Raw genomic sequence first — 14,064 nt, 5'->3', positions numbered from 1 at the left:
AATAAATATCACCTTCTTTCAAAAAGCTCCATTCACACTAAGAGGTAGTAAACTTTGAGTAACCTGCTTGTTCTTTTAAAGATACATACTCAAAGTGGGGAGCAAAGATTAACAGCCTACACAGAAAAGATGGCATTCAGAGATAAGGGACTTGTCTCCAAGGGAACAACAAAGATAGAAGTGAAATGAGCTGATTCCTGAGTCTCCTCATTTCTCCAGGTCTTTGATGATCACTCATGTTCACAAGGACCCCAAGGCACTGCAATATCCTCTCACTCAGAAAGGAACCACACAATGTCTCAAACATTTAAAATTCTTTGAAAATGGATAAGCCAAAAATATACAGAGAATTTTCCACATATGTGATTTGGGCTTCCCTGGTGGCTCAGACAGTAAAGAATCCACCTGCCGATGCAGGAGACCTGGGTTCAATCCCTGGGTTAGGAAGATCCCCTGGAGGAGGGAATGACTATCCACTCCAGTATTCTTGCCAGGAGAATCCCATGGACAAGAGGAGCCTGGCGGGCTACAGTCCATGAGGTCGCATTGAGTTGGACACGACTGAGTGACTAACATATATGTACATTTACACTAGAATTCCATAGGAAAACCCCCTTGGTTTAGCCTCATCTTCTAATTCAGAAACTCTTTTTGGTGTTTCCTAATGGCCATCCAGATCCTTATTGAACATGTCTTCTAAGAAACAGCTCACTATAGAGCCATTCCATTGGTTTTTTTTTAACTTTTTATTTGTATTGGGGTATAGCTGATTAACAATGCTATGATAGTTGCAGTTATCTGATAGAACAGCAAAAGGACTCAGCCATACATATACATGTATCCATTCTCCTGCAAACTCCCCTCTCCTCCAACAGCCATTCCACTGTTGAACAGAAATAGCTACCAGAAAGACTTTCCTCATGTTAAACTGAATTCCACTAGATGGTTTTAATCCCCATGCTCTCAAGCAATACAGAATAAATACCTGGCCACCCTGTTTCTCATTCACTTTCTCTGTTCCAGTAAAAGGCCTACCATTTCTTTAATGTCTCTAGGTCATGCCATATTCTAACGGCCTGGCTGCCCTTTTCTAGTTATCTTCTCTTGCCTTTATTTCTAAATAATGATATCACCAACTGAACATAATAAATGAGACAATATCAGACCAGCAGAGTTAGAGTCCCAATATAAATGATAACAGCAATGTTTAAAGAACACCAGTATGTACCAGACAAAGTGCAAAGCCTTTTAGATGATCTCATTTAAGCCTTATACACAACCCCATTTTACAGTTGAGGAAACTGAAGCCCAAAGAGGTTAAACAAACTTCCAAGGTCATAGGGCACCTAATTCACACCCCTGCTGTCTGCCTTCAGAGCCTGAACCACTCACTTGCTACACACTACTTCTTCCTCTCTGCACATCCTCTGAGGTGACCCAGGACTATACCTCAGAAGCAACCACATGATCCTGTCGGCTAACGCAAGATTGGTTGTCAGCTGAAACTATAATTTCTTCACATGATATGATGCCAAGCTTGATCTTAACAGCAAAGAGCCTAAGAACCACCTGTGATTAATTTAAATAATCTGCTTTCTCTCCAATATATTAAATATTGTCTGACATGCAGAGTAAATTAGTTAATAAACAACTTTATTTTGAGCAACTGATGCTTCCCCAACATAAATCCAAGAATTTTTATTTATATTCCCAGTATCTTGGCTGAGTTAGTAAAACACAACAGATGGCAAGTCTCTTTACACAAAATATATAAATTTTACTCAATTTCAATTTAAAACACCATGACTTTTTTGAGAACCAAATACATTTATTCAATAATTTATAAGGAAAACTAAATACAGAAGAATAGCCATAAACATTCTAGAGATGAAGAGTCTTGTGTGTATGAGGAAGTAGGGGCAGGGGTGTTCTCCAAAGTATTAGCTGACACATACTATTAAGTTACAACAGCTAAAACAATGTGGCACTGATACATGAATAGACAGATGTCGATTACATAAACAAGAAAGTTCAGAAACATAATTAAATACACACTGGAATTAAGTAATTCAATATATGACAAAGGTGACATTTTAAATTCCTACAGAAAAGACAGACTGTTCAGTAAACTGTACTATGGCAAGTGGGTAGAGTACTAGACAAAAACTGAGTTACATCCCTATTTCACTCCTTACATCAAAATCAACTCCAGACAGACCAGAGATTTTGACATAAAGAGGAAACCATGAAGGAACTAAAAGAACATAGGGAAGAATACTTTTACAATCTCAAAGCAGAAAAGAGTATTTAAGGTAGCATACAAAATCTATCAATAAAAGTCATATTCTGTGCTTCCACTGGTCAGGGAACTTGGATCCCACAAGCCATAAGACATGGCCAAAAATAAATTAATTAACAAAATGACCCCCCAAAATCTAAAAGTCATAAAAGATTGATGAATTCAACTATATTCATTTTTTAATTGAAATGGCAAAAAAAAAAAAAAGCAAAAGCAAAATTAGAAGAAAAAACAATGAACTGGGAAAGATCATTATCAACTCATATTACAGACCAGTGGCTAATTTCTTTGATATGAAAAAAGCTTCTACAAATCAACAAGAAAAAAAAAATGCACAAAGATACTCCACAGTGAAGGAAATACAAATTACCCCATACATATGAAGTACTCCCATCAGGAGGCACAGAATGTCTGGTGTCTCTCCTGCAATGTTACCAGCCATTGATGATTATTGCCTGAATCCACTAATTGGTGAGGGACTGCAAAACAGTAATAATCTATCATGCCTCTAAAGAGGAATTTGACCTATCAACTATTTGGTGGACTTCCCTGGTGGTTAAGAATCCACCTTGCTATGCAGTGGACACCATTTCGATCCCTGGTGGGTGATGCCACAGGGCAACAAACCAGCACACTGCAACTACTGAAGCCTGCCCGCGTTAGAGTCTGCACTTTGCAACCAGAGAAGCCACCGCGATGAGAAGCCCACGCACCACGACTAGAGAGGAGCCCCTGCTCTCTGCAACTAGAGCAGCGAAGACCCAGCACAGCCAAAAATAAACCAATAGATGTACTAAAAAAAAAAAAAACTATTTGGCTACCTCAAGGTTCAGTTTGTGAAGAAAAAGAAGGAGAATAGTTGGAGACTTTCCTTTTATTTACCAGTTTTCAGAAGAATGAGCGGATACTCTCACATCCTCCCCAAAAAAGTGAAATTTTATTCTGTTTAAAAATCATTATGAATTCTCAGATTTAAATATGTTTCAAGTATTTCATTCATGCTGGGAAAGATTGAAGGCAGGAGAAGAAGGGGATGACAGAGGACGAGATGGTTTGATGGTATCACTGATTCAATGGACATGAGTTTGAGCAAGCTCTGGGAGATGGCGATGGACAGGGAAGCCTGGCGTGCTGCAGTCCACGGGGTCACAAAGAGTCAGACACAACTGAGCAACTGAAAACAAAAAGTATTTCAATCTGCTGTGATTACTGTTCTTATTGGAACTAAAACTGTTTCCTTCTTTGACTGGGGTTAACAGGAGACTGAAGGGGCAAAGATTTTCAAGTCAGTTTCAAGTTTTTCAGAAAAAATTCTAAGATGATTTAAGTGGGAAAGTGAAGAACAGCAGGTATATTGTGCTAACATTTATGTGTATACGTTCAAATAATATACATGGACATGCTTGTATATTCAAATTGTAAAGAATTATAAGAAACAGAACAGGGACTGCCTCTGGGGAGGGAAGGGGAGGCTGGAGGACGAGAACAGGAGAGACTTTCTTTACACTGTTTAAGCTTTTTTACTTTTGTATAAAGTGTTGACAACATGTAAGTACTGCCTATTAAAAAATTATGATGAAATTGTCAACCAGGAAAAGAATAAAACCAGAGCCTTGTGGCATGCCAGTGGAAAAGACTGTCCAGTCAATACTATTCGGATTTGACCATCTGTGCAGCTGCAAATCTAGTTACAAGGGTTCCCACCAGGACTGAGTCTGTGCACAGAGCTATCTGAGAGCCTGTGATTTACCAAAGTCATTCATCTGTTCAAGAGTTTTGTGCTATCTCCAGTTTGGATTAGAGACAAAATATGAAAGCCAGATATCCTAGCATTGAAACTTTACACATCCATGCTTATCCTCTCTGCTCTCAAATAAACTGTGTGTATGTATGTATAGACATACATCAGAGTTATTGCAGATGTGATCCCAGATTACCACAATAAGCAAATATCATGATAAAGCAAGTCACATAATTTTTCTGCTTGCCAAGGGCATATAAGTTATATTTACACTATACTGTCCCATCACTTCATGGGAAATAGATGGGGAAACAGTGGAAACAGTGTCAAACTTTATTTTGGGGGGCTCCAAAATCACGGCAGATGGTGATTGCAGCCATGAAATTAAAGATGCTTACTCCTTGGAAGGAAAGTTATGACCAACCTAGACAGCATATTGAAAAGCAGTGACATTACTTTGCCAATAAAGGTCCGTCTAGTCAAGGCTATGGTTTTTCCAGTGGTCATGTATGGATGTGAGAGTTGGACTGTGAAGAAAGCTGAGCACCAAAGAATTGATGCTTTTGAACTGTGATGTTGGAAAAGACTCTTGAGAATCCCTTGGGCTGCAAGGAGATCCAACCAGTCCATTCTGAAGGAGACCAGCCCTGGGATTTCTTTGGAGGGAATGATGCTGAAGCTGAAACTCCAATACTTTGGCCACCTCATGCAAAGAGTTGACTCATTGGAAAAGATTCTGATGCTGGGAGGGATTGGGGGCAGGAGGAAAAGGGGACGACAGAGGATGAGATGGCTGGATGGCATCACTGACTCAATGGACGTGAGTCTGAGTGAACTCCAGGAGTCGGTGATGGACAGGGAGGCCTGGTGTGTTGCGATTCATGGGGTCGCAAAGAGTCGGACACGACTGAGTGACTGAACTGAACTGATACTCTATGAAGTGTACAACAGTATTATGTCTTAAAATATAATGTACACTTTATTGCTAAATTGCTAACCATCAACTCTTTTGCCAGTAGAGGGTTTGAAATATTGCAAGAACTATCAAAATATGACAGGGACACAAAATGAGCATATGCTGTTGGAAAAATGGTGCCACAGATTTGCCCTGAGGCAACATTGCCACAGACCTTCAATTTGCTTAAAAAAATTTTTTTTTAGTTATCTGTGAAGTACAATGGGCTTCCCTGGTGGCTCAGTGGTAAAGAATCCACCTGCCAAGCAGGAGATGCAGGAGACATGGGTTCCATCCCTGGGTCGGGGGATCCCCTAGAGAAGGAAATGGCAGCCCATTTCTACTATTCTTGCCTGGGAAATCCCATAGACAGAGCCCAGCAGGCTACTGTCCATGAGGTCACACAGATTCAGACACAACTTGGCAACTAAGCAACAAATGAAGCATAATAAAGCAAAGCGTGATAAGATAAGGTGTGCCTGTATATATACACATGTTCTTAGAACACAAGGGCTCGGAATTTCAGAATTAAATCCACCCCGTCGCAGCTTATAGTCAGGAGAAACCAAATTTCGGACACTTCAGTTACTGCCCCATGGTCACCCTGGTAAAACAGTGACAGGGCACGATCCTGAACCACGACTTAATGTAGAGAGAAAAACTGGACTGTCAAAGACGAGGAGCTAGAATTTCACCACCCCTTAGAGAAATGCTGTATGTTACTTTTAAGCTCTATTCAGTATAGCCAGTGTTCTCTCTTAATCCTAATTATTTGATGTACACAACTTATCTATCCCAAAGGATGGTATCCTTCTTGAGAATGAGGGAAAATTTGTTTCCTTTGTTTTTGGCTACATTTACTCTCTACCTCCTATGTTCTTGCCTCCATCCCTCTGCTCACCTCAGCCCCGCTTCTTTACAGGCTCTTCCTATACTGCTGTACTGCTTCAGCCCAGACGGGTCCCTCTGCAGAGCCCATAGTACCTGTGGTCTCAGCTACTCAACCACACAGTCCCTGTGACATCTACTGTGTTAGCACTTGGCAGACTGTGTCTTTTCAGCTTCTTTCCCTGAAACAGACTATAGAGCAGAGGCTTATTTTATAATTTTTTATACTGTCATAGCACTTAGTAAAATGGCATTTGATAAACATTCATTGAACAAATACTTATTTAATAGGCCTAATAATCTAGAAAAAGATATCTGAAATAAATGTGCCTCACATTTGGATAACACTATCATTGCAAAGCAGGTTCTTTTTAAAATTTTGAAATTTGGGAATAACTGCAAATTTATAGAAAAGTTGCAAACACAGTACAAAGATAGCATGCCCTTCATCCATGCTATATAATATTACTACCTTGATTAACTATGGCACATTTGCCAAAGCTAAAAAAAAAAAATAACATTAGTACCTTACTATTAATTAAATCCCAGACTTGATCTGGGTTTCACCAGCTTTTCCACTAATGTCCTTTTACTATTTCAAAATCTAATCCAGGATCCCATGCTGCTTTTCACAAGTTCACTCTCATGAGCTCAATTTTCTTCCTAGTAACCCCATAAGAAAAGTAGTATTATCCCCATTTTACTGAAGGTAAAATAGAGGCTCCCAGAAGTACCATTTAGAGAGGTGGCAAGCAACTAGCAGAATCAGCACTCAAATCCAGAAGACCACTAAACAAACACAATGGAAGGGTTTGGGGGAAAGAGAAGCAGAGATGGCTTAGATGGCTCTCACATATGGGAAGAAAAGCTGGGTACCGAGATGAGAGGGTAAATGGGGTAAGGAGGCAAAATGCCTGATTTCTGCCACTGTGGGTATTTCACAAAGTTCCCTCTGTGATGCTGGTTAAACACTGTGACTTTATGAATCAGATATTCATTGAGGGCTCAGACATACTCTAGTCACAGTTAGCCAAAAAGAGATCAGGAATTGGAAATTCCTCTGCTTAATCCTAGACACGCTGCCAGCTCACTGTGTGTTCCAAGATCTTTAGGTGTGTGTGTGGTGCAGCACAGACTCTCACTGTACACACACGTCTTTTCAGCCCCCTCACTCGGGTGTGGAAAAGGCGCCTGCCAACAATGGAAGCTTTTTAAATGGAAGACCAGCTCATAACATATGACACAAGGTAAAGCAGTCAGTATGTCTCACCCGTGAAACCCAAGCAATGCCTTCCAATGCAACTGATCAACTCAGCTCTTCATGAGACCAACCAAAACTAGAAAAACAGTTCATAACTAGCATGACATGGTGGTGGGTGAGGATTATATAAAGAAAAGCAATTAAATTAGATGGAAAAAGGAAAATTGAAAATGGATAAAGTCATACTATGTCACCTGATGGGAATGTTCCATCTTTCCTTGGTCAATACATAGATTCAGACAATTTCCATTTACCTTCCACCAATTTTTTAAAGGCTTCTCTGGCAGGCTACAGTCCCCACGGGGACTGCAAAAGAATCGGACATGACTGAGCGAGTTACACTTTCATTTATTTTTCAAGTTCCTAAGCATTCAAAGTCTGAAATTTGTTTTGAAAATATATAAGCTATCAAAGCATATCATGGAGAAAAAGCAGTAAGATGGGACTAGCCTTTCCAGGCATTAAAAAAACATGTCGATACTCGAAATCACACAAGACTGGTTTAAGACCAGAGATAAACAGGATAAGTAAAGAGTCCAGAAATGAACACTCACTGCATATAAGAATATAAGAATATAGTAAGTGATAAACACAAAGCATCACCACAATTTAAAAAAAAAAAAAAGCAACTAATGTTCATAGGATAATAGGATCTCACTACAGGGAAAAATTAATTGAAACTCAGCCTTCATTATGCATATAATATGAATGTATACATACGTATGCATATACAGATATGCCACTATAATTTCTGGTGGGATAGTTTAACATGAAAAAAAAAAGTAAAACAGAAGAAAATATTTATTCCATCTGGAGAAGGCAATGGCACCCCACTCCAGCACTCCTGCCTGGAAAATCCCATGGACGGAGGAGCCTGGTGGGCCGCAGTCCATGGGGTCGCTAAGAGTCGGACACGACTGAGCGACTTCACTTTCACTTTTCACTTTCATGCATTGGAGAAGGAAATGGCAACCCACCCCAGTGTTCTTGCCTGGAGAATCCCAGGGACGGGGGAGCCTGCTGGGCTGCTGTCTATGGGGTCGCACAGAGTCGGACACGACTGAAGCGACTTAGCAGCAGCAGCAGCAGAGACAAGAGAGAATCTTCTCACTATGGAAGCAAAAGTTGAAATTACAGTTTTTAAAAAATGCTCAGGCACAATTTTTTTAAGTTAACTACTTTTCTAGAAAAACCACAGAAAATGAGATAAAAGGCAAAACAAAAATATAATAAAAACTTAATAATCATAAAAATAACCAGTAAAACTTGTGTACCTAGATATTTTACACACATTAGGATGACTAAGTATTAAAAGAAAAAAACAAGTGTTCACCAAGATGTGGGAAAATTGGAACCTTCATCCACTGCCCGTGGGAAAAGAGTGCAGCTGCTGTGGAAAACAGTGCGCAGGTTCCTCAAAAGCTAAACACAGAATTACCATATGAGCCATCAACCCTCCTCCAAGGTGTACAGCCAAAGAACCAGAGCACACTCAGACAGAGACTCAGGCATCCATAGTCACCACAGCAGCAGCACAACGGCCAGAGGAGGACACAACCCAAATGTCTATCAGCAGATGAACGGATGCATTAGATGTGGTGAACACACACGGCGGAATATCATTTAGCCTGGAAAAGGCACAAAACCCTGATACTTGTTACAACATGGGTTAATCCTGAAAACACTATGCAAGGGAAATAAGCCATAGTCAAAAGGACAAATGATTCCACGTAAAACATGAAGCACCTAGAATAAGCAAACTCACAGAGCATAAAGTAGAACACAGAGGACTCCCTGGTGGTCCAGCGGTTAAGAATCCCCCTGCATTGGCAGGTGGGTTCAATCCTTGGTCTGGGAAGATTCCACATGCTGAGGGGCAGCTAAGCCCATGGCGCTGCAACTACTGAAGCCCGCACACACAGAGCCTGCACTCTGCAACAAGAGAACCCACTGCGTGGGAAGCCCATACCGCAACTAGAGCAGACCCTGCTCACAACAACTAGAGAATCCCATGCAGAGCAACAAAGGCCCAGGGCAGTCCTAAATAAATAAGCAAAAATAATGTAGGACAGAGGTTTCCAGGGGATAGGGTGGGGGAACAGAAGGAAGGGAGAATGCTTTTGGGTGAAGGGTACAGAGTTTCAGTTTGGGAAGATGAAAAGTTCTGGGAAAGGACAGTGATGAAGCTGCACAACATTGGGAATGCACTCAATGCTACTAAATTATTTACTTAACAATGGCTTAAATGGTAAGTTTTATGTTATGCGTATTTTACCACAATTTTACTAAAAAGACTGTATAAATCTCTAAAGTTAACCTCTATAACTCCACAAGTCAAATAACTGAACACTATCAAAGAAGTCACATAAGAGAAAAGCAGCTGATAACTGTAGAAACACGATAAGCTTAAACGATGAGGTGGGACTCTATACCTGTTAGCAAAATGACAACCTAGTATTTACAAGGTCAAGGAAAAAATAAGCTTCATACGCCACGAGGAAAATTTTACAATGCCTTGGCATATATGATTATTATAACACCAGATTTAGGCAATCTGGTAACACACTTCAGATTTTTAAAAGTTCACATCCTTTGACTCGGGGCTTCCCTCGTAGCTCAGTCGGTAAAGAATCTGCCTGCAGTGCAAGAAACCCGGGTTCGATCCCTGGGTTGGAAAGATCCCCTGGAGAAGGAAACGGCAACCCACTCCAGTGTCCTTGCCTGGAAGATCATGGACAGAGGAGCCTGGAGGGCTGCAGTCCATGGGGTCACAAAAAGTCGGGCACAACTGAGCGACTAACACTACTTACTTATCCTTTGACTCAAGACCTTCATTCCAGAAGAAACCAAGTTGTGTGTAAAGATGTTTACATCAGAATTTACTTTCATGTAAGAGAAATGCACAGGGACTGAGAAATGGTTATATGAGTTATGGCATATTAACTGATAAACAGTATGAAACCACTAAAAAAAGGTAAACAGAAAGACCCTGAAACATGGACATGTGTATCAAAAATAATGACATGAGGACCTCCCTGGAGGTTAAGACTTTGCCTTCCAATGCGAAGGTGAGAGTGAAGGGATACGGGTTCAGTCCCTGGTCAGGGTGCTAAGATCCCACATGCCTCTCGGCCAAAAAACCAAAACATGAAACAGAAGCAACAGTGTAACAAATTCAGTAAAGACTTTAAAAATGGTCCACAACAAAAACATCTTTAAAAAAAAATAATGAAATGCAGAAAAGAACGTCTATCCATGCTACATAATTATAACCATATGAAATTATTTGCCAGGCTAACATCGAGAGCCTACTATGTACTGGTACTGTGCGAGACATGCTATATGTCTTACATAGTTTATTCCTTATAACAAGCCTGGGAGATATAAACTCTTGTCCTGATTTTATTAATTAGAAATCTAAGGGCCATCAAGTCCCTGGGCATTATACACATGCTGCACATGGGGATGTAGAATCTAACCACAGCCTGTGTGACTCCCGACCTTATATGCATGGAAATCACATTTAAGGGAGAATTGAGTGAGAGATGTAATTTTTTGAGGGGGATAAAGTTTTCAATTAAAAAGTGAGAAAGTAAATCATTGCACACAAGTCTCAATAAAGTGCCATGGCATTGTCCTAGACCCCGATTCCACCACTTCTAAAACCTTAGAAACATTATATTTATACAGACAGGCTGCCATTCACCTTCTTTTTATAAAAAATGGATACTTTATAGTTGTGACAACGTGAAAAAACCACCTGGAACTCGGCTCCCTTTTTGCCCCAGATGTCTTTTTCATGCACAGCTGCAGAGCACAGCCAAAAACAGGCTTGCTAAATAAATCTTGTGGGTCCCTGGAAACCTTCCCTGGAGGCACGGCTCACTACCACCACCATTTTGGAACCGGTCCCCACAGTTCGAACAGAGACATATTGAGGGATGGAGGTGTCCTCAGTCAGAGCCACAACCCCCTTGTTGTTTTGTGCTGCCAAAGAGAGGGGGCTCCTGTCTGCTCCCCAAAGGAAAACTGAGATCTTTCTGTACCCTTTGGATAGACATTAAAAAGCCTACCAGGTCCAGGCTGGCTGTGAGGCATGGTGAACCATCTTCAGAGCAGAAAAGAGAGAGACGAGACAGGGGACAAGGCCTTGGTATTTGAACAGGCAGAAATCGCTAACGTGCAACAACTGTCTTTCACAGACGGGTTTGGGAGCGGTTTGGACATTCAGACACAGCACCATAAAACATCTCTAAGGCAGTTTGGGGTTACAGATACTTGGCTTTCAGAAGACGTGGCTGGCACCTGCCTCGTCTGCTGAAATACATAATGTTCCTGGAGATAAGGACAATATGCGAAGGTACCTAAAAATAAGCCAAGGGGAAACACAGACCTGTTTAAACGTCCAAGGAGACTAACTCAAAGATCGTAACCATAGAAATGTAATTTACCCATAGCTGGGTTGTTTTTTTTTTTTAATGTGGACTTTTTTTTAAAGTCTTTATGGAATTTGGTACATTATTGCTTCTGTTTAATAGCTTGCTTTTCTGGCCACAAAGCATAGGAGATCTTAGCTCCCCTACCAGGGATTGAGTACACCCTGTAGGGTGCCCATAGTAGGGACCTACTCCTACCCATAGTAGGGAATTGTCTTTATAAGACAAGCAGAGATGGCTGAGGGAGACCAGCATCACAAGAATGGAGGCCCCTGGAAGGACACAGAGGCTGGTATCATGGCCATGGCATCGAGGTCACAGCTGACTCCAAAAGCCAGTTCCCCGCCCATTTGTGAACACCTGCCCTCTTCTAAGGGTGACTTGCTTTTCTGAGAAGCATGTTTACTGGCGCCCATGGTGCTCACCTGGTTTTCTCCGGCATGGCCCATGGCCACCACCTTGCCGTCTCCACCACACAGATGGGAAGCCAGGCCACCCTTGGCTTCTGTGACTGGCAATGCCAGTGCCTGGACACGGTGACTGGCACAGGAGTGCCAGGTGGGTCGAGACGGCAGCCCAGCCACTCATCCTCCTCACCTCCAGTGCTTCCTCGTCCTCAAGGCTCAGGGCCAGCTGGCCAACTCAGTTCCTGCAGGCAGGTCCCAAACTCCAGAGAGAAAGTCAGGCCACCTCACAGACAGTGAATCTCGCAGGACCCAGGCCACTCTGTCCTGCAGTCATCCACAGACAACGTCATGGCCGACACCCTAAGCTATCACAGTGGCTCTGGAGCCCTCAGATGGTGCTGCCAGAGAACTGAAAGTCATTAGAAGGTAGTCCCAAATGATGCCTCCTGCTCAATAAGTTTGCTACAGAAAGGACAGTAACAACACCAGGCTAATGCTTGCATGGAGAAGCTAGGCTGCTATGTTCAATCCAATGACACTTCATTTTTAATCTAATACTTCCAGTAAATAAAGGAAATATTAAATAGTGATCTTGCTAAATAAAGATTCGAAATTAAATATTGTGTTGTAAACATAAGAATAAAATAATTTTGTAATTATTAAAAAGAAGAAGCTATGCTGCTCCAAATTTCCTGTCCTTGCCACACTTCTGCTACTACAAGCATCTTCAAAATTATTTGTGTCACTTTCTGATTTAAACACTTGCATTCCCCCACCTATAGTTTATCAAAGCAAATGGCCCAACTGCCCCAAATTAAGACAAACCACCAAATGACCAGAAATCACAAAAGATTTGACAATCCTCAAGATGTTTAGAAGAATAAACTTTTGGGGGATGGCTTTTCCCTTCTAAATTCAGCACTGTCCCAATGAGATGGAAGAAACGCGGCACAAAAATGGATTTGTTTTGAAACAGGCCCTTCTCTTCCCACTTATGGGGAAGCAGGATCAAGTGCAGAGAAGTTCGGTGTGGATGTGGAAGGACTCTCCTCTCTCAAATGGGACAAATACTCTCAATGGAACAGCCACAGGAGGCCCCCTGGTGGCACCAGGGCTTTGCCCCAGTTCAGCATCTCAACCCACTCAACAGCACCACCATCTTCTCTAAACCAGCTCTTAACAATAATACTTAGCCTTCTTTCTCCTTAGTCTGATCATTTCCATAAATTAGGGAAATGAAAAAAAAAAAGTGTCACTTAAAAAAGATATCCCCACTCAAGAAATCCAAGGTTGATAAGAAATGAATTTTAAAATTAATGCTTTTTATTTCTGTGCCAAGGAAGGTTTGAGAACAGTGCAGTCATGTGGAGAATGACCTTGGCTGTACAGACTATGCCAGAGAGAAAGGAAGATGGGTCATGGAAAGAATGATGAATTCAAATTCCACCTTAGTTTGGGAGTCTTCTCTCACCCACCCGGCATTCTGACACGGCAGGCAGAGTCCCGGCTCCACGTGAGCACAGCTTTAGTCTGGGCTGGTGCTCTGCGCTGTCACTCACCTGTGCCATTGGCCAAGCCACTGTGGCTCGGGTTCTTGACGGGCTGGTGGTGCCGGCTGCTAGTACCGGGGCTCTGCTCTCCGGCTGCTGTGGCTGGTCTGGCTGAACCACTTGAATGTCTGTGCGTCCTGCAGGTTCAAAATATAAAACAGACAGACATAAGTTACCATGAAGAAGAGCGAGCTGTGCCCCTACCTAAGTTACCGTATTCCCTCTCTCACTATTTATGGGAAATAAGCCCTCTAATAGTCCTTCTGGTCTTTGACTCGACAGAAGCTAGCCCCAAACGGAGAAACCCAGGTAAGCTTCCTTCTTGGTAAAAAGTACAGAAGGTAACTTTGGGTAAATTTTTCCACTTGAAGTAAACAAATCCAGAGTGAATTGCCCCTACATCTGAAATAACTGGCAAAATATCCTGTGACCATCACATTATTTTTATTGGGCTTGACCGTAGGAAGTAAACAAGAAAATCACTGGATGGGCTACAGACAACATATTTTTCCCATTAGCCAAAAAAG

At 41.7% G+C, this 14,064-nt stretch overlaps 1 protein-coding gene across 1 annotated transcript in view; it reads right to left on the bottom strand.

Moving 5' to 3' along the window:
- Window positions 1-14,064, bottom strand: part of WWP2 (WW domain containing E3 ubiquitin protein ligase 2) — a 143,589-nt gene that overhangs the window by 47,724 nt on the left and 81,801 nt on the right. Inside the window, exon 7 of the mRNA XM_018062219.1 lies at window positions 13,547-13,674. Within this exon, the coding sequence (XP_017917708.1) occupies window positions 13,547-13,674 (128 nt within the window). The remainder of the gene's footprint in view (window positions 1-13,546; window positions 13,675-14,064) is intronic.

The sequence above is a fragment of the Capra hircus genome, chromosome 18 (genome assembly GCF_001704415.2).
Source record: "Capra hircus breed San Clemente chromosome 18, ASM170441v1, whole genome shotgun sequence".
Lineage (NCBI taxonomy): Eukaryota > Metazoa > Chordata > Mammalia > Artiodactyla > Bovidae > Capra > Capra hircus.
Note: the sequence above shows the minus strand (reverse complement) of the source record. Positions and strands in the feature narration are given on the sequence as shown.